The 27,278-nt window shown below is 46.2% G+C and overlaps 1 protein-coding gene across 3 annotated transcripts in view; it reads right to left on the bottom strand.

Moving 5' to 3' along the window:
- Positions 1-27,278, bottom strand: part of FURIN (furin, paired basic amino acid cleaving enzyme) — a 336,167-nt gene that overhangs the window by 16,381 nt on the left and 292,508 nt on the right. For all 3 annotated transcript variants that reach the window (XM_030189649.1, XM_030189650.1, XM_030189651.1), the window contains exons 13-15: positions 14,276-14,455; positions 13,112-13,236; positions 10,091-10,207 (exon numbers count right to left, since the gene is read on the bottom strand). In XM_030189649.1, coding sequence (XP_030045509.1) covers positions 10,091-10,207; positions 13,112-13,236; positions 14,276-14,455 — 422 coding nt within the window. The remainder of the gene's footprint in view (positions 1-10,090; positions 10,208-13,111; positions 13,237-14,275; positions 14,456-27,278) is intronic.

The following is a 27,278-nucleotide window of genomic DNA, read 5'->3' as shown; positions in this document are numbered from 1 at the left end:
GACACCTCCTGAACAGAGGGTGAGCGGTCCTCTCGGTGCCGATGCCTGCTGGGTGCCGAATCCCTCGGCGACCCAGAGCTCTCGGTGCCGACACGGGGAGGAGACCGGTGTCGATGCTTCTTCGATTTCTTCCGAAGCATGTCACCGGAGCTCCCCGGCACCGACGAGGAGGACGTCGAATCCACTCGTCGCTTCCTCGGGGCCGAGACTGAAGAAGGTCGATCTCGGGGGGGCTGTACCGCAGGAGCCCTCAGGGTAGGCGGAGACCCACCCGAGGGCTCACCGCCACCAGCAGGGGAATGGACAGCCCTCACCTGCACTCCACCCGATGCACCACCGTCCGACGACATCAGCAGACGAGGTCCTGGTACCACCGACGTCGATGCAGCTATCCGATGTCTCGGCGCCGATGCAGAGGCCCGATGCCTCGATGCACTCGATGCAGGGGCGGCCGAGGAAGATGGTCTGGACGCTGACGACGTCGATGCACTCGAAGATCCCGGTGCCGATGCCGACGAAGAGCCCGAGAACAACACGTTCCACTGGGCTAGTCTCGCTACCTGAGTCCGCCTTTGAAGCAGGGAACACAGACTGCAGTTCTGAGGGCGGTGCTCGGCCCCCAGACACTGAAGACACGACGAGTGTCGATCAGTGAGCGAGATAACCCGGGCGCACTGGGTGCACTTCTTGAAGCCGCTGGAAGGCTTCGATGTCATGGGCGGAAAAATCACGCCGGCGAAATCAAAAGCCGAAATGGCGAAATTTGAAGCACCAAATTTAGAGGGAGAAAAAATCTCGACCGAGGCCGAAAAGAGGCCTACCCCGACGACGAAAGAAAACTTACCGGGGCAAAAAAGCTGGAAGTACGGGGAGGATTTACACGAAACCCGGCGGGGGGTTTCCGGAGCACTTCCCGACTAGGACAAGCTTTCCCGAAGGAAAAAAACACGTTCAAACAAATTGGACGCGCGAGGTCGACTTTCCGGGGCTCGACACGGCGAAAACACGACCGTACCGAGTGCGGACAAAAGAAGACTGGCCGGCTCGAGCCGGTTTCGGGCGGGAAGACGGCCGCGCATGCGCGGTGCGCGCGGGCGCGCGAGGGCTAGCAAAGGACTTTGCTAGTGAAGTTTCCGATTGGAGGGGCTGCCGTGGACGTCACCCATCAGTGAGAACAAGCAGCCTGCTTGTCCTCGGAGAATGTTACTCACATTCTTATGTAATTACTAATTGTATCTTTTACTCTGGTATGGCGTCAGCCATGGCGGAACAATGTAAGCCACACTGAGCCTGCAAATAGGTGGGTGGGATACAAATGCAACAAATAAATAAATAAATAATGCAGATGGGCATTGCAAGATATCAACAAATAATCTGCAACTGAGAGGAGTGAGCTTGAGATAGACGTGTGTAATCCCGATCAACTAGGTGTAGAACTCTCCACACATCAAGAGGGGCCAACATCCGACAAAAATGTGGCAGGTCACAACAGGGGGAAGGATGATCCCCCCTCGTGTTGTCAGATCTATCCATTAGTGGGTCCCACATTGTGTGGAAATCCCCCCCCCCCCCCCCCCCAAAGGCACATAAGGCATGAGACCAGCTAAGATAGATCTGTAAAAGACCTGACTAAACTGATTAGGGGCATAGACTTTGCATAAAATAATACATTGTCTTTGTGTGGTAACCTTGCAGAGAACTACCTGGCCCTCCCCATCAACATAAAGCTGCTGGTAGTAGTCTAAGACCCCCCTGCGGAAGAGAATCACTACTCCCCCTTTTTTGTTAACACAAAAGACACACATTCCAACACCCACCAACGCTTCAATTTAGCATACTCAATATCTGATAAATGTGTTTCTTGCAGTAGTGCAATGTCTACACAATGTCTCTGCAAGGTTTGTAGTATTTTAGATCTTTTAATGGGGGAGTAAATACCTCCCACATTCCGTGTGACAATCCTTACTATTAGGTCACTCCTGTGCTGAGAACAAGTCTCAGAGATTAAGTATGAATGAGAGTTGGAATGGGTTGACCTAGCCACAAGCCCACCCAATCTAAACACAGCAGGTAGTGATACTTTGCAGTACTGCATACATCAAGAAAATCCTGTAGCCAGCATGTGAGGGGTCCTCCAACCCACCCCCATCTCCATCCTGTATCCAGCATGTGAGGGGTCCTCCAACCCACCCCATCCCCTTATACCTACCTCTCCTCCTCCCTCCTAGATATATTCCACCCCCCCCCATAACCCTAACAGAAGGAACCATAGACTCCACATGGGAGACCAATCAGGTTTTAATGCCTTTCCACCGTAACACAGTCAGCCCCCCTACCATGAACACATCCAGTCCATCACACTCCAACATTCACTCAGCCAGTTAAGTTAGATTCAGTCTACTCTCCTATCAGTGCTCAAATTGTTTCCCCCCCCCTTGTTGATTGTCCCGTTCCCTTCCCCTCTCCTCTTCCCATAATCAACATGGAACAAGGAATGCTCATAAACTAAACACTAGGGGTATGACATCAGAGGCTCTCTCATAGTCTCAGTACAGGTTGATAATCCAGCCAATAGCAAGAGTCCTCAGAAATCAATATCATCCAGTGTCCCACTGGTCTGATACGGATCAAAAAAGGGGGGAAAAAAAGTGAGAGAGCCCCCTGTCCAAGTCTGAAAGCATGTAAAATGATCCAAAATTCCAGAACAAACAGAACTGCCCCAAGAGAAGTGTGAGGTGAGGGGGAGTGACAAGGCAGTTGGGGGGGGGGGGGGGGGGGGGGGAGTGACGAGGCGTGGGGGGGGGGGAGGGAGTGACGAGGCATTGGGGGGGGGGGCTAGGCGGCAGACTAAAATGTGCCCCCTACCTCGGGCTCTGGCCCCCTCCCACCACGAGGTCTGGCTACGCCCCTGCTGGTAAGGTACTATGGGGCCCTTTTACAAAACGAAGTTGAGCCCTAACATGTGGTGGATGCACGAAAAGATCCCACCGGAAAACTCACTCAAGCCTTTTATGTTAATTTCCCCTTTTCCATGTGCTAACCGTGTGTTATTTTTTAAAATAATTTTTGGAGGGGGAGTGTCATGATCAAGGAAACATTATTCAGCTAGTGTGCTGTGATTAGCACATGTAACTAGATACTGCAGACTTAATGAGGGAGCATTTAGCACACCGCGTTGTTTTTTTCCAGGCATTGCACACGCTAATGGCAACATTAGCATATAGCCTTAAAAAAAAAAACAAAGGAAAAGTGTTTTTCAAAAGCAACACATTGAATCAGGGCTTAGTGCATAGGAAAGCCCCATATTAAGACACATTAAGTCCAGATTCTAATGTCCTTTAGTAAAAGGGCACTGTGAAGAAATAATGTGTTTTAAGCCTGTAAAATGTATTAGATATTTTCCTGTTTTAATTATGTCCAGAAGTGTATTTCTCCTATTTGGCCAGCAGGTGGTGTAACTTTGCTGTAAAGCTGCTACAGGGAACTGAAAGGCCTCGTAAGAGCCCTTCCCTTACCGATTCCATAGCGAATCAGTAGGGGACGGCCATGCATCAAGGAAATGGAATGCAAATGAGCTGCTCGTTGTAGCTCACTTGCATTCTCTATTCCCTCGGAAGCCAATCACAGCGCGCTTAGCTGGTACAGCTAAACGCGCTGTGATTGGCTGAGAGAGACCTGGAGGGAGGGACATCCAAAAAGTTTTGATTTGGACGTCCTCGCACGTCCCGATCCTGTGGGGGGTGGGCACAAGCTGAAAACAACCTTGGAGGGGACTGTTGAGAGAACTGTGGTTGTGGTCACTTCAGGCAGGTAAGAAAAACAGGGACGTCCTTTTTTTTTTGTTCAGAGTCCTTCCTAATTGCCTGATGTAAGCTGCAAACGTCCAAGTGCTTGTCAGGGACATCCTTTTTTTGTTTTTTTAAGTGAAGGACGTCCATGACGAGCACTTTTTTTTTTTCCTTCCGATTCTCTCACAGCAGCCCAACGAGAGGTGTAGACCCGTTCGGTTTTCCATGGTAAGGGGATCGGAAAATTGTAGTGCATCTCATTAGAATACGATTTCTACACTAATTTGCTCATCTGCATTCCGTTTTCGTTAGCTGCTACCATGACCGGACAGTGCCCTTCTGTGCATGTCCCGGTTTACTACTTGCACGTTTATCTGGCTAGAACCAGTTTAAAACCCACGTTGTTGGCTCGTTAACTTTAGTGCATCTAGCCCTGAATGTTCTTTTCCTTTAACACAAGCAGGAAGCAAGCAGCAGCAGTATACTTTCAAATCTTGTTGACTGGGCTCTGATTGGCTTGGAGTTTGAAATTACCCAGCAGCTGTGGCTGTTGATTCAATCTTAGCCCAAATCCTGGTGGTTTGTGTGTTGAGTCTGTGAGTGCTTTCTGGGAACTGTGGGACCACTGGGAGTGTGGCTCCAGTAACCAAGAAATCACTGGGGATAATTGGAGAGAGGGAGACTTGCTCAGAGGCAGTTGTGACCCAGTCGGTGGGAGGAGGTTGCTAGTGTAGAGCACAAGCAGCAGGTTCAGGCGTACCTGAGCTGTGCTGGGGATAGACCCTCTAAGTGGCTGCGGGGTAACGCCAGGCGGGTGGGCTAGGCATTTCGTGACAGGCTCCCATGATAACTGTTAGGGTAGACCCACACTATTAAGTGTGATGACTGTCACCAATTAATGCAGCTTAGTAAATAAGTCACTTAGTGCATGCTATTCAAAATGAAATACAAATTAAAAACAAAAACATAACTCAGAAATCAGCATCCATTTAATAAGAGATATATTGAAAAAAAAAAAGGTAACCCTTAAAAGGAAAGTTAAAACTGTCCAATTATTCCGCATTAGTAATAGAAAATCATTCCGTTGTAAATTTTTAATTCTGTACCAAGTTCATAGCCCTGTTCTTTCACTTATTGCTCTCCCATCCTAAAAAAAAAAATTCTCTCGGGACCACATGTACTTATACATTTCTTAAATTTTCTGTCTGGCCACCCTTTTCAAAGACAAAAACAAAAATCTTAACATAAGCACATTTCAGTGTTTATCACAAGAAAATGCTTGCCCAAGGTGTCGCCAATAAAGACTCACTATAGGTTATGGTGCTGATGCTCAAAGCTACTTCTGGAGTTAAAATGCAGTCGATGCCGGGTTTGTATGCACATTATACAGTGCTGAATGCTCAGAGGGCTCGAGCACCAGTGTTAATGTGTACAGAAAAGATGGCCACAAATTGTATTTAAAGGATGTCAATGAGGTCAGTAAGTATTCCTTCCCAATGCACAAACTGCCACAATGCAATGCCAAGAATTTACTGCCAGGTCAGGGGCAGCATAGGTGTTTTCAGGCGATTTCTTGTCAATATTCCACAATGCTACAGATTTTGTCTTCTTTTGCAACAGGGGAGTAGCCAGACACCCAATTTTGGGTGGGCCTGGGCCCAAGATGGGTGGGCTAAAGAACTCTGCCCTGTCCCACAAGTGATTTGGTCTCTCCCTCTCTTGCCTGCATGCCATATGGTCTGTCAAACATCCCCCCTGCCCCACATACCTTTTAAGTAGCAGATTTTCACTGGCAGCAAGCAGCAACTAATACACACTGCTCATGTTGGCCCCACAGCCTTCCCTCTGATGCAACTTCCTATTTCTGCATAGGCGGGAATACATCAGAGGGAAGGCTATGGGGCCGGTGCAAACAGAACATATCAGTCGCTGCTCTCTGCTATTTACAAGGTATGCAAAAGGGACAGTTGTTGGGAGTTCTCAGCTGGTGGGGCTTGGGGATCCCTGCCAGCCATATCATGCGTGTGCTGCTACTGGGTGGGCATGAGCCCAAAGTGGGTGGGCCTGGGCCCACCCTTGGCTCCGCCACTGTTTTGCAAGTGGAAGGATGCCCTTTGCAACAGTGCAAGTGACCAAAACCTGAAAGCATACATCGGTGCCAGTTTTTCTGCACTTAAATATAAGCCTTTCAGAATTTTTTAAAGTGCAAACTATTTTTGAAAGGCTCATATTTGAAAGTGTGGAAGAACAGCGCCGATGTGTGCTTGCACTTCTGGTTTTGTCTGGACATGCGCACGAGAGCTGCATTTGTCACAAAACACTTTGTGTGTATGTGTTAGGCATATTCCTTCCCTTGCTTTCAGTTTGTTAGAGGAAATGAACTGCACATATCTGCATATCATTTTTTTTGTACACCACTTAGCTATTTTTCTGCACTGTTGTTGAGCTAGAGGGGGGAAGGGGAAATGGGACTTGATATTCCGCCTTTCTGAGGTTTTTGCAATTACAGTCAAAGCGGTTTACATATATTCAGGTACTTATTTTGTACCAGGGGCAATGGAGGGTTAAGTGACTTGCCCAGAGTCACAAGGAGCTGCAGTGGGAATTGAACTCAGTTCCCCAGGATCAAAGTCCACTGCACTAACCACTAGGCTACTCCTAGGGTTTTGCGTTGTGGGCTTTAGTGCCTGGCTTTGAGTATCGGTCCCTATACCAGGCCTCTGCTAGCTTCCAACCTTCCTGTCCCTGTTGTAGAAACACCAGTCCTCTGGAAACCGTCTGTGAGCCAATCAGATGTAATTTCAATACACGACTGGCTTCACGCTAAGCTAGCATTGGCTCAATAACCCAAGGGGGCACTACATGGAGCTGGCTAGGAAGCCTGTAACACTCAACAGAAATATTTCCTTTTATTCAAAACCACTTGGGTGCTAATTGGTTCCAAATGCCTCATTAATACAGGATGGCAGAATCCCACTGGTGATAAAAGCATCTCAATTGGAGGCAATCTTTCTAGCTTCCACTCAAAACTGAGCTTTAAAGGATGGAAATTTATTTTAATTTATGACAGATGGTGGCACTGGTGCTACTTTCCATGCACTTTAATGATCTCTGGGTAAATTAAGGCCAGTAACCATGGGGAAAGGGATTTGTTTTTGTTTTAAATCTACAATCCAGAGCCTCCTTGCAGCTCTTTTCTGCCAGTCTTCACTCACTCATCAATTTCAGCTCTCCTGTGCTTAACATTTTAACTCATCTACAGATGTTACACATGTAGGTAATAAATATTCTCAAAAGTTGTAACAATATTTCTGCTCAATAAACCGGTTCTGGGTGCAGGAGCTTCCTGGCAATGGGAATTGGTGGCACCTGCCTATAAGCGGATTACAAAGCTTTGGTATACTGCTAACATAGAGAAGCTCTCAGCTCAGAACAATAAGACAACGGCTAAGTGGTATCGTATTTGGGACGCCACTTACTCATTGCTCCTAGAACAAGTTATGTAGTTCTGGTTTCTGTCCTCTGTTACTTGGTCTAGTGGATTGGGAGGGGTGGGAAGGGAGTTGCTTTTAGTACTTTAAATTTTCCCCCCCTTCTTGAAAATTAGAGGAGGTTGTTTTTGATTTTATATCTGAGAAGCACATTTGTTTAGTATTCTGTATGCATTGTTTCTTGTGCCTGTGGTTTATGTTTACTTCCGTTGTTGGTTTAAGCTTCCAATAAAAAGACTATTTTGCAATGGTTGCTAATGAGGGCAGCGTTATGCCAAAGTTGGTCTCCAGGCATGAGTTTTGCTGCTGCACCAAAGTTGAAAGCAGCCTCAGCACCCTGCACAGCTCATGGCGCGAACAGGGAAGCCAGCCCTTCCCCCAAAGAACAGGAGCAGTTTTAAACACATTGGAGGTCATTCTATAAAGTTGTTTTTTTTTTTTTGCATGTAAAAGACCTCATATAAAGTTAGGTCACACTTACACGCAGTGGAAGCAGGAATGTGCTTAGAGTAGGTGTGCTCAGGAGATGAGTCTGGTTAAGCGACGATTTACAGGTGTATTTTATATAAAATACATATATTTTATATAAAATGTTAGCATTAAGTGCTAACATTTAGGCCTACTTCTGAGCAGGCAAAAACGTCAGCGCTCAAAAACTAGGCTCTCTTTCTGCAGGATCTGTGCTACTGTTTTATACTTAGGGCCCTTTTATTAAGGTATGGTAGATTGTGTGGTTACCACACATTTACTACAAAAGTTAATGAGGTATCTGCAAAGCTTGTGCGGTAAATGCAGGGGGTATGCCCTGCATTTACCCCACAGGGCAGTCCGGTAGCACAGCACAGGCACCACATTACATGCAGTGCCAGACAACATGGGAGTACTCACGGTCCGTCATGGCATTTAACAGTCCAAAATCACGTTATTCAGAACTTCACCTTAGTTATATTACTTTCTTGCCGGGGATCTTCAGAGTAACTGACAGGATAAACCATTTAATATCTTCTAACTGATGCTGGAAATTAAGTCTATGTTTAATCGGGCGACAAGACCGCCCTATGTATATCAGTTGACACAGGCAGACAATTGCATAAACAACATTATTCATGTTGCAGTTAGTAAAAGATCGTTTAGAAATCATACAGGTAGATCTTGGAGGTGTTCATGAAACTCAATGGTGCGCATATACGATAGAAGGAGTTTCATGGACACCTCCAAGATCTACGCGTATGATTTCTATACGATCTTTTACTAACTGCAACACGAATAATGTAGTGTATGCAATTGTCTGCCCGTGTCAACTGATATACATAGGGCGGTCTTGTCGCCCGATTAAACAGACTTAATGAGCACAAATCCAGAATTAAGAACCGGATATTAACTGCCCCATTAGTACAATACTGGGTGGATTTTCAGCATCAATTAGAAGATATTAAATGGCATATTATAGATCATGTTCAGCTGGGGTGGGAGGGTGGTAATGCCAGACGTTTACTGAATTATAAAGAGCAAAGGTGGATCTTTCAATTGCAGACTCTGCAACCGGGTGGGTTGAACTCCGAAATCGATTGGTGGTCACTAATATGATTGATGGCAGCTTAGAATAGGCTGCCCTATCAGGAATGAGAATTCACATCAGCTGTGAGCTATTTAACAGGCTATTTCCGCGCCAGACGCTGCAGCCATTTTTTCATGTGCAGGAGCAAACTATGAGATGGTAGAGTCACAGTCCATGTAATGTATATAAGAGATTAAACCAATCATAGAGATGTTAGTAACTAATAAATTGTTTTTCCCTAGCGAACCTCTTCCCTGAAGAAGGAGACGAAACCTGGCCATGTCGGCGGAGGTTTGACTCGGTTGAAAAAGTGCGGCCAAAGTTAAGTAGTATCACGCATCTCAAATGCTAAAGTTACAAGCTATAAGCTGGTTAGAATATGTTAAAGAAATGTTTAAAAAGTTTTAAAAAATCATTTAAAATCTATTTAATGAGCTACAGGTAGATCAATGACGATGTGTACAGCGCCATGAGTATACGGGATGCTGATCCCAAATGGTTTATGCTGTCAGTTACTCTGAAGATCCCCAGCAAGAAAGTAATATAACTAAGGTGAAGTTCTGAATAACATGTGATTTTGGACTGTGTATCTTATATAAGTTGGGGTTGTTTGGGACAGAATTTAATGTATGTTGGAGCAAGTCCCCACACCAGTACTGTACAGTCTTCTAAAGTAGATGGCATTTAACAGTGCAGGCCTAGGAAGGAAAGAGCAGAATGCGACATTGCCACAGAGGTACACCCCACCTCCACTGCTGCTCTGTCCCCTCCCAGAAACACAGCCCATTACCTTCTCCCGACACCCCAAACACACAATAGCATAGCTCTGATTCCCACAACTTCCCAAACAACTGTCACCAACACTGATCCCCCTCCCAACACCCCTAATACACAAGATCAGAGCCCTAATTTCTCCTCTCCGTTCCCCAACACAATGGATTCTGCATCTTCTTCTAAATCCTGACTCCCATTCAGAATCAGCCATGTCCCCCTGATCCCCTCCCCAGGAACCTACGGGGGCTTCCTGGGTGGTCTACTGGTACCCAGGCAGCAATAGAGCTCCCCAGCTGCTGGTCAAGATCGCACTGGGAACAAAAATGGGAATCATGACTCCTAGCAGTATTGCACGATGGGGGGGGGGGGGGGGGGGGGGGGTCATGGTCAATTTGGATCCAGGTGCAGTCCCATCCGGCCCGACCCCCTATGGGTCATGCCTCCCTATCCCACCACTCTAATCCCAGACCCATACATACCGATACAGGTCTGGCTGGAAGTAATGGTTTTACAGCCGCTGCTTTCCACTTGGCTTGAAAAACTCGGCGATAGTGATGCTGTTCCATACAACACCAGGACAAACTGGGTCAGCGTTCCTGTCAAGACAAGAACAAATGTAAAAGTTCAAGAATAAGTAATGTGTTTAAGACAAAAATGTCAACTCTGACAGAAAATGACACACTTCAGTGTACATCACCAGTCACATAACAGTGCTCAACTGGTGGCTAAAAGTTTCTTTGAGACCTGTATTTTCATTCATACAACGAAAGCACTGCACAGCGGCTTTCCCAATCCCAATTCCCTCACTGACACACTCTGTAACCTTTAGAAAACTACTTTCACTGCCGGCTTACATACTCGCTTAAAATGTCAGCTCTTTCAGGCAATGCCAGCTCTTTCAGACAGGAACTTTTTGCAGTTCAATTATTAAGAATGCCGTAAACTGCCTTGAGCGTTATTTGGAAAAGTGTGTGCTTTGCCGTTCTACATACTTAAGATTCCCAAAAGTGATTTCACATTTTCAGTATAAAACTCCATACTTCGTGTGTTTTCAACATAACTTGCAGAGGTTTTTAAAAAGTTTGGGACACAACCGTTCAGATGAAACTAGCAGAGAAACTTCTACTTTGGTAATGCAACAGAGGCTTGTTTCCTTCTACTGGTTTTTTCCAGCACTTTACTGTAACCCAATTTTCGGTGGGGGGGGGGGGGGACATCATATCCTACTGCATATATCATTCCACTTGCCAACTTTTCTGGAAAACCTGCTTGTAGTGGAGCCCCAAGTTTTATTCTGAATACTTTATTTTATTTATTTGTAGCATTTGTATCCCACATTTTCCCACCAATTTGCAGGCTCAATGTGGCTTACATTTGCTGTAATGGCGGTTGCCTTTTCCAGGTAACAGAATTCCAAATGCTAATGCGATAAGGTGCATACATACGTGGTAACATACATGGAACATTCATGGAACATAACATATATGGAACAGATCATGGTATATATATATACCATGTGCATATATACATGATAAATAAGAATACATTCTAGTATTGCATGAAGGTTCCTGAGTAATAAATTGGATTGTAACATACATTAGGTCATCGACTATAGAGAGATCCAATTCGATATAAGGTTTAAAGTGGTAGAGCTTGATTATTCATAGCAAAGAGGTTAATCAGTTCTTCCCCTATCAGAACCAAGCCCCCCCCCAAGTGCAACTGGCTCCAGAAGATCATGCGCACATCTAGAAAATATCCAGCTGACATTGTACAGCGCTAGCAGGAGTCAACAATGTTTTCCAGAGATATGTAAGAGACAGTAAAGCTGCAATGTATTATGGACACAATTCAACTCCTCTTTTCTGTGGGAAGATCATTGCTAAGAATATCTGGTTTACATTTAAGCTCTCATTTCTGCTTTTTTAGCATCGTGTTACTGAAAACGAATTAACTGAATGGAATTGGCATGAGAAACTATGCTTTTTCCACGTGGGGCTCTGTGTGTGTATTCTGGTGTGAAACATTACGAAATAAATCATTTGACATCTTTAAAAAATTATTCTCTTTTGTAAATAAGCACTAAAGTTAACTGAATATAGTAGGACAATGTAATGGGTGTTACAATTTTTAGTACAGGAATCCTTTACAACCGTACTAAGCATGTCAAGAGCATATGCAAGCAACTGAGACCTCAGCAAAACCTAAAAAAATCAGCATGCTTGTGTCTAGGGACACACTAACGGTATTATAAAACAAATTCATTTCAAAATAAGGGGATTGGCCTGGATTGGCCACTGTTGGAAACAGGATGCTGGGCTTGATGGACTTTGGTCTTTCCCAGTATGGCAATACTTATATACTAACAGAATTCAAAAATGTGTGGGATAAACACAAAGTAATCCTGTATAAAAGGCATGGAACCAAACAAACTTAGTGATTATTAGATGGAAACACTAGTAATTGGGAAGCAAAGCACGTGCTGGGCAGACTTCTAAAATCTGTGCTCTGATCGTGGCTGGACAGATTCAGCTTCAGTAGCTGAAGAACAAGGCCAGTGCCGGGCAGGTCTGTGCCCTGATCGTGGCTGGAGTGGGGCTTAAGTGACACCTTCAGAATGGAGTACAAGGCCAGTGCTGGGCAGACTTCTACAGTCTGTGCCCTGATAATGGCAAGGAGAAATCAAGATCAAGTATACATATGTAGTATTGCATCATACCTTATGCTATGAGTTTATCTTGTTGGGCAGACTGGATGGACCGTACAGGTCTTTATCTGCCGTCATTCTTAGCTTACAATTTTGCAATAATCTTTATTTTATTTATTTGTTACATTTGTATCCCACATTTTCCCACCTATTTGTAGGCTCAATGTGGTTTACATAGTACCGGAAAGGCGTTCGCAGACTCCGGTGTGAACAAATACAAAGTGGTGTTGTGGTAAAATAAAGTTCATGTGGAACAGTCACATTAGGGAATCGTAAAGCGGAATAGTTGTGTTATGTCCATTACGTAATTTAGTTTTGTTGTGTTGTACAGATCAGGCATTTAAGTTGAGTCGGTAGGGTATGCCTTTTTAAACAGGTTGGTTTTCAGTGATTTCCGGAAGTTTAGGTGGCCGTGCATTTTTTCAAGGCGTTTGGTAGTGCGTTCCACAGTTGTGTGCTTATATAGGAAAAACTGGATGCATAAGTTGAATATCTTCATAATTTTAATAGAGTTTTGTTTCCTTAGCTAATGATGTTGTAATATACTAATCCTTACAGAAGTTTATTCAAAATGCTCGTTACATTCCAGTCAACAAAAGGTACTTCTTGCAACTTTACACCTGAAGACCCCGTAAAGCGGGTCAGACCGTTGATTTCCAAGTTTTTTCATTTCTCACATTTATGTTAGGATAAAGAACAGGAAAGTGGTTAAAATATCGGATGCAATAATTCAGTCTGTCTGTGCAGTCTCTCTCTGTATGTGTGGTCTAAATTATTATTTTTTTCAATTTACCATAGTTATTTGCTTCACTGGTATTTTCAATCTCCAGAATCCACTCTCCCGATGGATCTTCATCCCAAGCATGGGTGGTCATGAACGCCCAATCATTAAAGCCATCAGCCGAGTAATCGTGTGGTCTGGAGGAAGTAAAAAACAAGAAGAATTCAGAGAAAGTTTGGGGATAGGGTTCTCCCCCTCCACTTTTGCATAAAGAAAAACTTATCTTTTGGTGTACTCCAATTTTAACATGAATTTCAACGTACCATTCTGCCTACTGCTTAAAAGGGATAAAGAACTGAAATTGTTTGGAATCGAACAGGAATAGAAAGCACCTGCATCAACAGGTTGCAGAAAAATTATCTATTTTGACTAGGGCTGCATTTCTGAAGTAGGGTCAGAAAACGAAGGCTGTTTTATAGCTGTTCTACATGCTGTTTTAGATTCTTTGTGATATCTTTTCATTACTTTTTATTCTTTAATTTATTTAGGGTTACATTTTGATTAAAATTTGCAACTACAATTAATAGCATATTATTTATTTATTTTTGTTTCCACTGCAACTCCCTGTGACTCTGGGCAATTTACTTAACCCTCCATTGACCAGAGTCACAAGGAGCTGCAGTGGGAACAAAAACAAACATACTTTTAATCACACGATTGTGAATAAAATTTTAAACGAAATGCAGCCCTAATTTTGGGTCATTCAAAGAATGCTTTTGTCAACATCACAGCAAATAAAAGAATTACAGGCAACTGTAATGGAGTGTACCAGAGATGGAGTTATAAGGAGAGGAAACAGTGAGAGACCTTCAGAGCAGGTAGAGTTAAATTGGGATTATAGTTCAGTAGGCATAGCTGAAGGGAGGAAACATAGGCTTTGAGAACGGGGTCTCCAAAGCAACGACTGGACGGAGACTCGAAGGGGAATGGAGTTATTTTTGGTCTGTATGAATTTGAGCACTAAAGGGTTAAGGGAAACCCCAAATTAAAAACTTTTCATTTTTTTATGCTGAAGTGGATTATAAATTGTTCCTCTTCTGTTCAGACTAAGTACAATATATGCATTCAAAAAACAATTATTCTACAACCAACATATACTAGCAAGAGTCTGCTCGACCTTCATCTATAAGCAGAAAGAGGAAGGAAAGATGACTCCAAAGATGATTTGGCCGATACCTGGGTGCCAGAAGAGTGGATCGGGTTCCCGCTGGACTAGTGAGATAGATGGCCAAGTCTCCACGTCTATTGTAGGAAAGTGTTAGTCTGGCTTGGACATGTTCCAGTGAGCTAATGTAGTTGGACATCCCAGTACAGGCTGCGATTGTCTTTCTCACCTCCAGGCGCTTGCCGATATCTCTGTGTAAACAGAGAGAAATCTCCAGTTTCACATAAACACCACAAGACATTGTTATAAGTACGTAGGAATAATGAAATAGACTTTTCAGGAAGTAGCAGCATAAGGTCAATTGAAATCCTTCATATTTATATTGGTGCATTGCCTTCCAAATGGAGCTACAGAAGCAATACTACAAATAAATGCCAGGAAACCTTTTATCTCTTAATCCATAACCCTTTGGGGACACCACTTTAAAAATTACTGAACCATGTAGATGCCAGCATCCACTGGATTTCGGAACACACCTTTATTCGGTATGTCAACTGGAAACACAAATACAGTAGTACTGGTAAAATGTAGAATATATATTTCTAGATGGGAAAATGTGTCTACTTTCAATTATTATTACTACTTGAGCCAGATCAATTTTGAAAAGCATTCCTGGTTTTCTCACTCTCCCTTTCTACCACCTTCTGGGACTTTCAGAACTAAAAAAAAATGCATTGTTATAAAACCATGAATAGATTACCCTAATTGAACTGAGAATAAAACATCTCAACAAACAAAACAGAATGTAAATTGCAACTTTTACTAACTACCTGTTTTTTCTGCGTTTTTATCCCGCTTCAGCTTTCTCTGTTCTGTTGCCCCCCTTCCATAAGCCTTGGTCCAATTGTTGTGGATTTAACTCCACTCATCTCCCCAATACATCATTCATTTGTTTGAAACTATTTATTTGTTACATTTGTACCCCACATTTTCCCACCTATTTGCAGGCTCAATGTGGCTTACATAATACCGTAAGGCGTTAGTCGCCTTCAATAAAAAACAGATACAAAGTGATATTATCAAAGAGGATCATGTGTTACAGATACATTAGGAGAAACGAAGAGAAGAATAGTTATATAGTGTTCGTTACGGGCTTTGGTTTCGTTGTGTTACTGTTATTGCAGCCTTCTGATGCATGGTACATGACAAATGAGCACATTAAAGAGCTGCCTTCTTAGTGTACTCCATGTGCCTCTTAATGGCACTAGGCTGTTCATTATTTCTTTCTTATTAGGCATAAGCGATAGCACTTTTGAGGGAGGATCTATCCATATCCATAGATCGGTTTGAGGTTGCACAAATAACCAATGCATTCTAATAAGAGCCCAAGCAACCCAGAACAAACAGCAGTGGTGTTGCAGGGAAGTCAGGAATCTAACCCCTGTAGCACAAAAGAGAAAAAGTCAGTAAAATGGTACAGCTGGGGAGCCAAGCAGAAGAAAAGATGCAGCTGTGGCCATGAGCTATGACGTCTGGCAAATGAAGATAAGAACAGCTGCAGCTACAGCTAAGAAGCATGGAGACAAAAACCCCCAAGTAGAAGATGAAAAGGGCTAGGGCTATGGCCAATGCGAAAAACTTTGGTTAGCTGGACTCAATCCCAGCTGGCAGATGAACACAAGAACTGAGGAGGAAAGAAATGGGGAGAGAGGGGAGAGGAGGATAGGTGGAAAAATGTGAGCAGGAAAGAAGAATGAATGGGGGTGCGAAGTTGAGGAAGAGTGCGGGGGACTGGAAGCGTGTATTGGGGGAGGTGGTAAGAAAAGCTATATGTCAAGAGGCAAACTCCCCCTCCACACTCCCCATCAGAGCCCATTGCCATACCCCACCAAAACCACAACCAAACACAAAGGCCATCCTATACCTCCTCAACTCCAACAGTCCCTTACCACAACCTTACCTCTAATACCCTCCCCACACACACCTATGCTGTAAAGATGCACAAATATACATATGACATCACTCATATCTTCCATGTAGGCTCCACACAGCCCTTATCACTCTACTGAGTTACACTTTACCATGTCTCCTTCCACCGAGTCCCACAGACATGCATGAGTCTGCAGATGGAAGAAGGGGAAATGTGCCATTGTGTCATACAAAGTGTGCAGTTTTCTACTTGCTTCTTTTTAGCCTCTTCTGCAAAACTGCCTTGCAAGAGCCTATTCACGTACTCATACCTCTACTTTATGGTTGCAAGAATCAGTGTCGATCTTGCGCTTCTTTCTTTTTGCTCTCTCATGCATGCTATGAACTTTGTGATTCTCTTGGGTTAGACTTCTATACTTATTTCCTCCAGTTATTTTTATGGCCCTCACTTCTCTACTTTTCCCTGCCCTATTAAGGTCAGACCTTTAAATATGCGGTCCCTCAGAAGTAAAGTTATCATGATCCAATTTGCAACATGCTAATATTCTTTAACCAAAATCAGACTTGCCCTACTAGGTATTCTTTTTTAGGAACTGCACATAAAGTAAGTCGTTTTCCTTCTCTAATTTAGTTTTTATTTCAGAATACAATATATACTGTCTGTTCTCCCTTCTGAGGCTTTACTGATACATGTTATGGCCCATTTTTGTACTACATTCTTGTCCTTTATCATTATCTTCCCTCCAGTGCCATCTCCCTTGAACTATCTTCGCTGATATCCAATTAACTATGCAACATACCAGTCTTGTTTCTGGAGACTTCAGTGTTGACACAGAACTGCCCACCATACACCCAAACACCTAGGATTTGTTCAATATATACACTGTCCTACCCACATGTAAGTCATTCATTTGACCTTCCTGACTTTTCTCTAAATACTGTTTCAGCCCTCCCATTGTCTTAGTCTGTCCATTCAAGTCTTGAATAGTTCAACATCATTTCACAGGACTTTGTTAATCTGGATTTAGGTGCTTTAATAACTAAAATGCCAACTGGACTAGACATCATTGACCTTATTTTAGAAACTCTATTTGTGTCTTGGACATCCGATAACCGACATTTAGACATCCATATTGCACAGACGTCCAAATCCTGACTTTATAAAGCTTAGATATTGTCGCATCCCGCGCTCCTACCTGCTCTCCCGCCGCGAGGGGCGGGAGCCAGCGGCCTCCACGGCGCGAGAGGACGGCCAGGGGGGGTTCCTGCGTGGGGGCCGGCGCTGCTGCGGGACTGGCGGGTCAGGTCGGGACCGGCGACCGCCGGTCTCTTGGTTGCAGGAGGTCAGGACGAGGTTTGCGCCGCCCAAGATGGCGGCGCTGGTACGTGGGGGCCGACGTCTTCTTCGCTCCAGAGCCCGGGGATCTGTAGCTCCGCCTACCTAGCACAGGATTGGAGGACCAAGGCGGTGACTCGCCTGGGAGATCGGGCAGAGCCAATCCGAGGGGCTCTGCCGACTCCCAGGGCCGGATTGGTGGGTTTCTCCCACGAGGGCGGGGTGGCGCGATATTTAAAGATGGAATCTAGCTGACACCCTTGCTTCAGGTTCTGTTCCCGAAGCCTGCGCAGTGGGTCCATGTTGCGTCTTCTTGGACCTGCCCAGAGACTGCTTGAACCAGTCTACGGAGTAGAGACTGTGCTTGTACTTAACTGCGGATTGCTAGCCGCCTATCCAGAGACTGTGCTTATACTTGACTACGGATTGCTAGCCGCCTATCCAGAGACTGTGCTTGTACTTGACTACGGATTGTTAGCCGCTTATCCAGAGACTGTGCTTGTACTTGACTCCGGATTGCTAGCCGCTTATCCAGAGACTGTGCTTGTACTTGACTCCGGATTGCTAGCCGCTTATCCAGAGACTGTGCTTGTACTTGACTCCGGATTGCTAGCCGCCTATCCAGAGACTGTGCTTATACTTGACTACGGATTGCTAGCCACTTATCCAGAGACTGTGCTTGTACTTGACTTCGGATTGCTAGCCGCCTGCCCAGAGACTGTGCCTTGTATTTGACTACTGATTGCTAGCCGCCTGCCCAGAGAGTTGCCCTGCGCCTGACTGCTGTTTGCCCGTTACTCCCGACTCTAGCCAGGTCAGTCCGTCAACCCCGCGGTTCCAGCAGTCCTGCTGACCGCCTGCAGCTGGGGGCTCAACCCCTGGTGAACGGCGGTTGCCGCGGGTGAAGATTTGGGGTTGCACGGCTGTCCTCTGAGGTCCTTCTGGGCCTTGCGGGACCTAAGGGCTCACTGACGTTGAAGACAAGACAGATATGAATGTCTAAAACTGCAGTATGTCCTTATAAAAAGGGGGCATGTTTTGGGCAGAACTACGGAGGGGCCAAAATATGGACATCCAACTCTGATTTCAGAAGGGCAAGGGACATCGATGTCCAAAAAGATGGACATTGGTATTTAGACCTGGTACTCAGCCCGTTCAGATTATATAAAGACAACTCTGATTTCAGAAGGGCAAGGGACATCGATGTCCAAAAAGATGGACATTGGTATTTAGACCTGGTACTCAGCCCGTTCAGATTATATAAAGATGCTCTGATTGACCAGCTCTACAGATTAAGAAAAGTCCCTCTCTCCTCCAAATGTGAGACTGGCTTCGGATACTGGGCTCTATGACAACTTCATTAGCTATGGAATTCAAGGTACTAAAATGCTTTGTTTAAATTAACTTCTTAATAGACCTCCATAATGGTTAGAGCAGTGGGATGAGAACCAGGTGACCCTAGTTCAAATCCCAGTTCAGCAATTTGTGATTTTTTTTTTTTTTTTTTAATTGTGAGCCTTCCAGGGACAGAAAGATACATACTATAGATGCGATTGTATAACTTATTAAAAACTAGGATAAAAGGCCCGTTTCGGAAAGGAATGAAACGGGCGCTAGCAAGGTTTTCCTCGGAGTGTGTGTGTTTTACAGAGTGTGTGTGAGAGTGAGTGTGTGATAGAGAGAGAGTTGAATGTGTGCGTGAGTGTGACAGAGTGTGTGTGTGTGTGATAGAGAGTTGAATGTGTGAGTGTGTGTGACAGTGTGTGTGTGTCTCTCCCCCCCTCCTAGTTTCAGGGTCCAACCACCCACTTCCTCCCTCCTTCCCTCCCAGTTCCAGGGTCCTCCCTCCCAGTTCCTCCCTCCCTCCCTGTTCCAGGGTCCCCACTCCCTCCCACCCTCAGAATGAAGCTTGGAATGTAACTACCGAAAGAGAGAGAGTAGCAGAGTACCAAAATGAGGCTTGGTTTACTGTCACAGAGAGATGAAACAGCAGACTGACGGTTGTTTGCAAGTGCAACACTCATTGGTTGAATATTTGCTATTCAAGCAATGAGTGTTGCACTTGCAAAAAAATAAAAAATTCCCACTGCGAGTCTTCAAATGTAGGCCAATTTGGCAGAAAATCTTCCCAACGTGGCATTGGCAACACTGCAGAAAAAGGACCGGGAGGGGAGGGGATGCCTTTTACCCGCCCATAGCCTTGCGAGCCGGCCCGATCATGCCCCCCCCCCCTTTCGGCGACACTGACAACCCCCCTTCTCGGCGAAATCCGTCCCCCGCCGCCATCCAGTACCTGTGCTGACGGGGGACCCCAAGGCCAGCATTTTGTTCAATAAAAACATTTCTTTCTTGTTTGATTCATTCCAATAAGAAACATCCTGAACAGTTATTCCGGATTTTAATCAGTTTACCAACCTTTGGGCCTGATATAAATTCTTATTTTGGCTCCCTATCCTCAAGTCGCTTCACTGGCTCCCTATCCGTTTTCGTATCCTGTTCAAACTTCTTCTACTAACCTATAAATGTACTCACTCTGCTGCTCCCCAGTATCTCTCCTCACTCGTCCTTTCCTACACCCCTTCCCGTGCACTCCGCTCCATGGATAAATCCTTCTTATCTGTTCCCTTCTCCACTACTGCCAACTCCAGACTTCGCGCCTTCTGTCTCGCTGCACCCTATGCCTGGAATAAACTTCCTGAGCCCATACGTCTTGCCCCATCCTTGGCCACCTTTAAATCTAGACTGAAAGCCCACCTCTTTGACATTGCTTTTGACTCGTAACCACTTGTAACCACTCGCCTCCACCTACCCTCCTCTCCTCCTTCCTGTACACATTAATTGATTTGATTACTTTATTTTTTGTCTATTAGATTGTAAGCTCTTTGAGCAGGGACTGTCTTTCTTCTATGTTTGTGCAGCGCTGCGTACGCCTTGTAGCGCTATATAAATGCTAAATAGTAGTAACATAGTAGATGACGGCAGAAAAAGACCTGCACGGTCCATCCAGTCTGCCCAAGAAGATAAATTCATATGTGCTACTTTTTTATTTGTACTGTCCTCTTCAGTGCACAGACCGTATAAGTCTGGCCAGCCCTATCCCCGCCTCCCAACCACCAACCCCGCCTCCCAACCACCAGCTCTGGCACAGACCTTATAAGTCTGCCCAGCACTATCCCTGCCACCCACCACCGGCTCTGGCACAGACCGTATAAGTCTGCCCAGCACTATCCCCACCTCCCAACCACCAACCCCGCCTCCCAACCACCAGCTCTGGCACAGACCGTATAAGTCTGCCCAGCACTATCCCTGCCACCCACCACCGGCTCTGGCACAGACCGTATAAGTCTGCCCAGCACTATCCCCGCCGCCCAACCACCAGCCCCGGCACAGACCGTATAAGTCTGCCCAGCACTAGTCCCGCCTCCCAACCACCAGCTCTGCCACCCATTCTAGGCTAAGCTCCTGAGGATCCCTTTCTTCTGCACAGGATTCCTGTTTTAAATAGTATTAGTAGTAATACTTTTGTCTCTTTGTTTTGGGAAAAGAGTCAAACATTCAAATCCACTTTTCCTGCTGGTTCTATGGCTAACTCACACAGTAAGCCCACCAGGTGGTTGGGACTTTTCCCCACCATTAACTATTTAAGATTTACCAGCAGCTTAGGATCTCTCTCTGCCATTAATAACACATAGAATTTTTAATTACAGCTTCTTCTCAACTTTTAATTTTCCTTTGTTGTTTAGCCTGGAAAAAAAATCCTCCAGATAAAAACTACTATCCCTGACCCTAGTCATTCTCAATTTCTCAAGAATCTTCAACTAGGTCTCCCCCTCTCCCCCCCTCACTCATCCATGATTAACTCTAAACTTGAACAGAGTTATTTTTCTAAACAGTGGGAGGAAACAAGATTTGGAGCTTTACTCCAAAACCTAAATCTGGAACCTTCAAATTTTCACCTGGTCTCTGACCTCCCATTTCTCTCTAAAACTGCAGTGAGTAGCCCACCTACAGCTTGCCAATTTTCTAGATTAAAAAAAAAAACTCAAGAACTTCATCCCAAACAAAGGGGACAGACTCAGGAGTAACGTAATGAAATACTCTTTATAAAAAGAAACGTAATGAAATACTCTTTATAAAAAGGATGGCAAATGTGGGAAATGGCCTGTTGGAGACAAAGACTATCTGAATTTAAGAAAAGTTGGGACAAGTACATAAGATCTCTGAGGGAGACGAAGAGAAAGTCCATGGCATGGATGGATAGACTATATGGTCTTTATCTGCCTTCATTTTTCTCTGTTTCTTTCAGTGGCGTTCCTAGGGGGGCTGACACCTGGGGCGGATCGCTGATGTGCCCCGCCCCCCAGGTGCAGCGACCCCCCCCCCCCCCCGGGTGCACGCCGGTCAGCTTCGTTCGTTTCCATGCTCTCTCTGCCCCGGAACAGTTCCTGACCCCGGAACGAAGCTGACCGGCGTGCGGCATCCCCCCAGCGGCGTGCACCCGGGGCGGACCGCCCTCTCCCCCCCCCGCGGTACGCCACTGGTTTCTTTATATGCTGATAATACTCAGCTTGTGTTCTACAATGAATCTCACTATACTCTCTCATTTGTCTCTTGGCTTATTCACTTTAGGCTTAAGCTTAGCCTGCTCGTCTTAAGCTATTTGGTTTACTGAAAAGATACTTCCTTATTCAGGATAACAAAAGCAGGAAACACCTCCATTTCTCTTGAGAGCTCAGTACAAACTCTGGGCATTTGCTTTTCTTCTAATCTCTCCTCTATCACAAAGATTACAAACATAGTTTTACCTTTTCTTTCCCACCTTACAAAAAATTTGATTACTCTGCTTCCTCCTTGGAAAAAAAAGATCTGCATACTTTGGTCCATGCATTAGTGCCTAATTGCCTGGACTACTGTTAACACTATCGTGATCTCAGTGTTTCCTTGCTGAAACAATTCCAAAGAGTACAAAAATATTTAATGTCCAACAAATATGATCATGCCAATCCACTCCTTATGGAGATTCAGTTTAATGTTTATTTATAATTTGATATACCACAAAAGTCCAGCAAGCGGGTTAATGCGGTTACAATAAAATCACAGTCACATAAAAATTGAAAAGGAAATCTATAAAATGATAGGAAAGGTCTCACAAACATAGCAACAGAGAAACAAATCTGTTGAGTGCAAGTACAGGCAAACGAACTATCCGGCTGGGCACACCGGCACAACCTCAAACGCCTTGTGGAGAAAGTATGTTTTTAAAGTTGTTTTAAACTTTGTGAATTATTGTTTCCCACAGATACCCAGGGGGAGGTCGTTCCAGAACCATGGGGCCAGGGAAAAAAGCAGATTGTCAGGTTGATTCATAGCGAACCAACCTAGGTCTGGATAGAACAAAATGAGATCTTGTAAGGGTATAAGGGAGAGTCAAAGAAGAAAGATAAAGTAGGATACCTACATGATAGGATTTGTGGGTTGGACAAAGAATCTTAAAAAGAACTTGGTAATGAAAGGGTAGCCAATGTAGGCAAAGGTAAAAAGGGGGGGGGGGGGGTGAAAAGGTTGAACTTCTGGATATGACAAAGGAGGCTAATGGCCGTATTTTGGATAGTCTGCATGCGTTTGGCTCGACAGAAAGGGATACTGGCATATATTACATTACAATTGTCAGACTTGTGAGTTCTTGTGCCAGGTGGAGCACTGCTGAGCGTGATGACATGCCCCCGGACTCCGCTTGGTGGCCAACCAACCCCGAGGTTCATCTGTGGTGACCACCATTCCCCGGAGGTTGAGCCCCCAGGTGTGGGCGGGCGGGCGGCCGGCAGGACTTGCGCGGGAAGTCAAGGAGAGGGGCGCTAGGAAACCAGCCTGAGGGGAACAGAAAGGGATGGTCCAGGTACAGGCAAGGTCCAACAGGCAGGCAGCAGGCAAGAGTAATCCAGGTACCAGCAGAGTCAGTAGGCAGGCAGCAGACACAAGAGTAATCCAGGTACAGACAAGGTTCAAGAAGCAGGCAGCGGGCAAGAGTAATCCAAGTACAAGCAGAGTGAGTCACCAGTAATACAGGCAGGAACGCAGTGAAAAGGAATGCTTACCAAGTAGAAGGCGAAGCAACAAGACAGTGGGAAAGACCTCTAGAAATAGTGCAGGCATCTGACGTCACCAGCATACAGCTGAGGAAGAGCTGTCATGGGTTAGAAAGGCAGTGAGGAAATAAAATCAGACATCCGTCCGCGGGGAGGGCCAATCCCCGCGGAGCAGGGAGCTGGGTTGACGGCCCTGAGCAGCCTTGGGAATTCCCCGGAAGTGCGCGGGTCTGGAAGAACACGCTGGGCAACGTGGACGGCCCGGGCACGCGCATCATGCGGGTAGTGCAGCACCGCCCTGGAGTGTTGAATCCACTATGGCAGCAGGTGTCCCCACGCCACCGGAGAGCTCCACTGATAAAGAGGTAAGGGGCATGACAACAATAATCCAGCCAGGTTTAATTTTTAGTCAAGAATGATCCTCAAATAACAAAATAATGAAACAGGGGCTATTGGTAGGTTAAAAAGTGCTGTTCACCAACGTTGTCTTGACTTTCTTTCATCTCAAGCTATTCTTGATCCACTTCAATCTGGCTTTTTCCCTCTTCATTCAACTGAAACAGCGCTTGCTAAGGTCTCCAATGATCTGTTCCTGGCCAGATCCAAAGGTCTCTATTCTATTCTCATCCTTCTCGATCCACCTGCTGCTTTTGACGCTGTTGATCACAGCCTATTACTTGATACACTGTCCTCACTTAGATTTCAGGGCTCTGTTCTTTCCTGGTTTTCTTCTTATCTCTCCCATCATTCTTTTAGTGTATACAGGGTATGATACATACCTGTAGCAGTTGTTCTCCGAGGACAGCAGGCTGATTGTTCTCACGACTGGGGTTGACGTCCGCGGCAGCCCCCACCAACCGGAAGAAGCTTCGCGGGACGGTCGGCACGCAGGGCACGCCCACCGCGCATGCGCGGCCGTCTTCCCGCCCGTGCGCGACCGCTCCCGCCAGTTGAATGACTAGCAAAAGATGAAACACACAACTCCAAAGGGGAGGAGGGAGGGTAGGTGAGAACAATCAGCCTGCTGTCCTCGGAGAACAACTGCTACAGGTATGTATCATACCCTTTCTCCGAGGACAAGCAGGCTGCTTGTTCTCACGACTGGGGTATCCCTAGCTCTCAGGCTCACTCAAAACAAGAACCCAGGTCAATTGAACCTCGCAACGGCGAGGGTACAACAGAAATTGACCTACGAAGAACAACTAACTGAGAGTGCAGCCTGACCAGAATAAATTCGGGTCCTGGAGGGTGGAGTTGGATTTACACCCCAAACAGATTCTGCAGCACCGACTGCCCGAACCGACTGTCGCGTCGGGTATCCTGCTGGAGGCAGTAATGAGATGTGAATGTGTGGACAGATGACCACGTCGCAGCCTTGCAGATCTCTTCAATAGTGGCTGACTTCAAGTGGGCCACCGACGCTGCCATGGCTCTGACACTATGAGCCGTGACATGACCCTCAAGAGTCAGCCCAGCCTGGGCGTAAGTGAAGGAAATGCAGTCTGCTAGCCAATTGGAGATGGTGCGTTTCCCGACAGCGACCCCTAGCCTGTTAGGGTCGAAAGAAATAAACAATTGGGCGGACTGTCTGTTGGGCTGTGTCCGCTCCAAGTAGAAGGCCAATGCTCTCTTGCAGTCCAATGTGTGCAACTGACGTTCAGCAGGGCGGGTATGCGGCCTGGGGAAGAATGTTGGCAAGACAATTGACTGGTTAAGATGGAACTCCGACACCACCTTCGGCAGGAACTTTGGGTGGGTGCGGAGCACTACTCTGTTGTGATGAAATTTGGTATATGGAGCATGAGCTACCAGGGCTTGAAGCTCACTGACCCTACGAGCTGAAGTAACTGCCACCAAGAAAATGACCTTCCAGGTCAAGTACTTCAGATGGCAGGTATTCAGTGGCTCAAAAGGAGGTTTCATCAGCTGGGTGAGGACGACGTTGAGATCCCATGACACAGTAGGAGGCTTGATAGGGGGCTTTGACAAAAGCAAACCTCTCATGAATCGAACGACTAAAGGCTCTCCAGAGATGGCTTTACCTTCCACACGATAATGGTAAGCACTAATCGCACTAAGGTGATTCCTTACTGAGTTGGTCTTGAGGCCAGACTCTGATAAGTGCAGAAGGTATTCAAGCAGGTTCTGTGCAGGGCAAGAACGAGGTTCTAGGGCCTTGCTCTCACACCAAACGACAAACCTCCTCCACTTGAAAAAGTAACTCTTTTTAGTGGAATCCTTCCTAGAGGCAAGCAAGACCCGGGAGACACCCTCAGACAGACCCAACGCAGCGAAGTCTACGCCCTCAACATCCAGGCCGTGAGAGCCAGGGATTGAAGGTTGGGGTGCAGCAACGCTCCGTCGTTCTGCGAAATGAGAGTCGGAAAACACTCCAATCTCCACGGTTCTTCGGAGGACAACTCCAGAAGAAGAGGGAACCAGATCTGACGGGGCCAAAAGGGCGCTATCAGAATCATGGTGCCGCGGTCTTGCTTGAGCTTCAGTAAGGTCTTCCCCACCAAAGGTATGGGAGGATAAGCATACAGGAGGCCGGTCCCCCAATGAAGGAGAAAGGCATCTGACGCTAGCCTGCCGTGTGTCTGAAGCCTGGAACAGAACAGAGGCAGCTTGTGGTTGGTCTGAGAGGCGAAAAGATCCACCGAGGGGGTGCCCCACTCTCGGAAGATCTTGCGTACCACTCTGGAATGGAGCGACCACTCGTGCGGTTGCATGACTCTGCTCAGTCTGTCGGCCAGACTGTTGTTTACGCCTGCCAGGTACGTGGCTTGGAGAAGCATGCCGAACCGACACGCCCAACGCCACATACCGACGGCTTCCTGACACAGGGGGCGAGATCCGGTGCCCCCCTGCTTGTTGACGTAATACATTGCAACCTGATTGTCTGTCCGAATTTGGATAATTTGGCAGGACAGCCGATCTCTGAAAGCCTTCAGTGCGTTCCAGATCGCTCGGAGCTCCAGGAGGTTGATCTGCAGATCCTTTTCCTGGAGGGACCACAGACCCTGGGTGTGAAGCCCATCGACATGGGCTCCCCACCCCAGGCGGGATGCATCCGTCGTCAGCACTTTCGTGGGCTGCGGAATTTGGAATGGACGTCCCAGGGTCAAATTGGTCCGTATGGTCCACCAGAGCAGTGAAGTGCGGCAACTGGTGGAGAGGCGGATGACATCCTCTAGATTCCCGGTGGCTTGGAACCACTGGGAAGCTAGGGTCCATTGAGCAGATCTCATGTGAAGACGAGCCATGGGAGTCACATGAACTGTGGAGGCCATATGACCCAGAAGTCTCAACATCTGCCGAGCTGTGATCTGCTGAGACGCTCTGGTCTGCGAAGCCAGGGCCAAGAGATTGGTGGCCCTCGCTTCGGGAAGGTAGGCCTGAACCGTCTGGGAATTCAGCAGCGCTCCTATGAATTCCAGAGACTGAGTTGGCTGGAGATGGGACTTTGGGTAATTTATCACAAACCCCAGCAGCTCCAGAAGTTGAATAGTGCACTGCATGGACCGGAGGGCTCCTGCCTCCGAGGTGTTCTTGACCAGCCAATCGTCGAGATATGGGAACACGTGCACTCCCAGCTTGCGTAGGTAGGCCGCTACCACCACGAGGCACTTTGTAAACACTCGTGGGGCAGAGGCGAGCCCAAAGGGCAGCACACAATACTGAAAGTGCCGTGCGCCCAGGCGGAATCTGAGATACTGTCTG

The sequence above is a fragment of the Microcaecilia unicolor genome, chromosome 1 (genome assembly GCF_901765095.1).
Source record: "Microcaecilia unicolor chromosome 1, aMicUni1.1, whole genome shotgun sequence".
NCBI classification, from domain to species: Eukaryota; Metazoa; Chordata; class Amphibia; order Gymnophiona; family Siphonopidae; genus Microcaecilia; species Microcaecilia unicolor.
The sequence above is the reverse complement of the archived record's forward strand: the minus strand, read 5'-3'. Positions and strand labels throughout refer to the sequence as shown.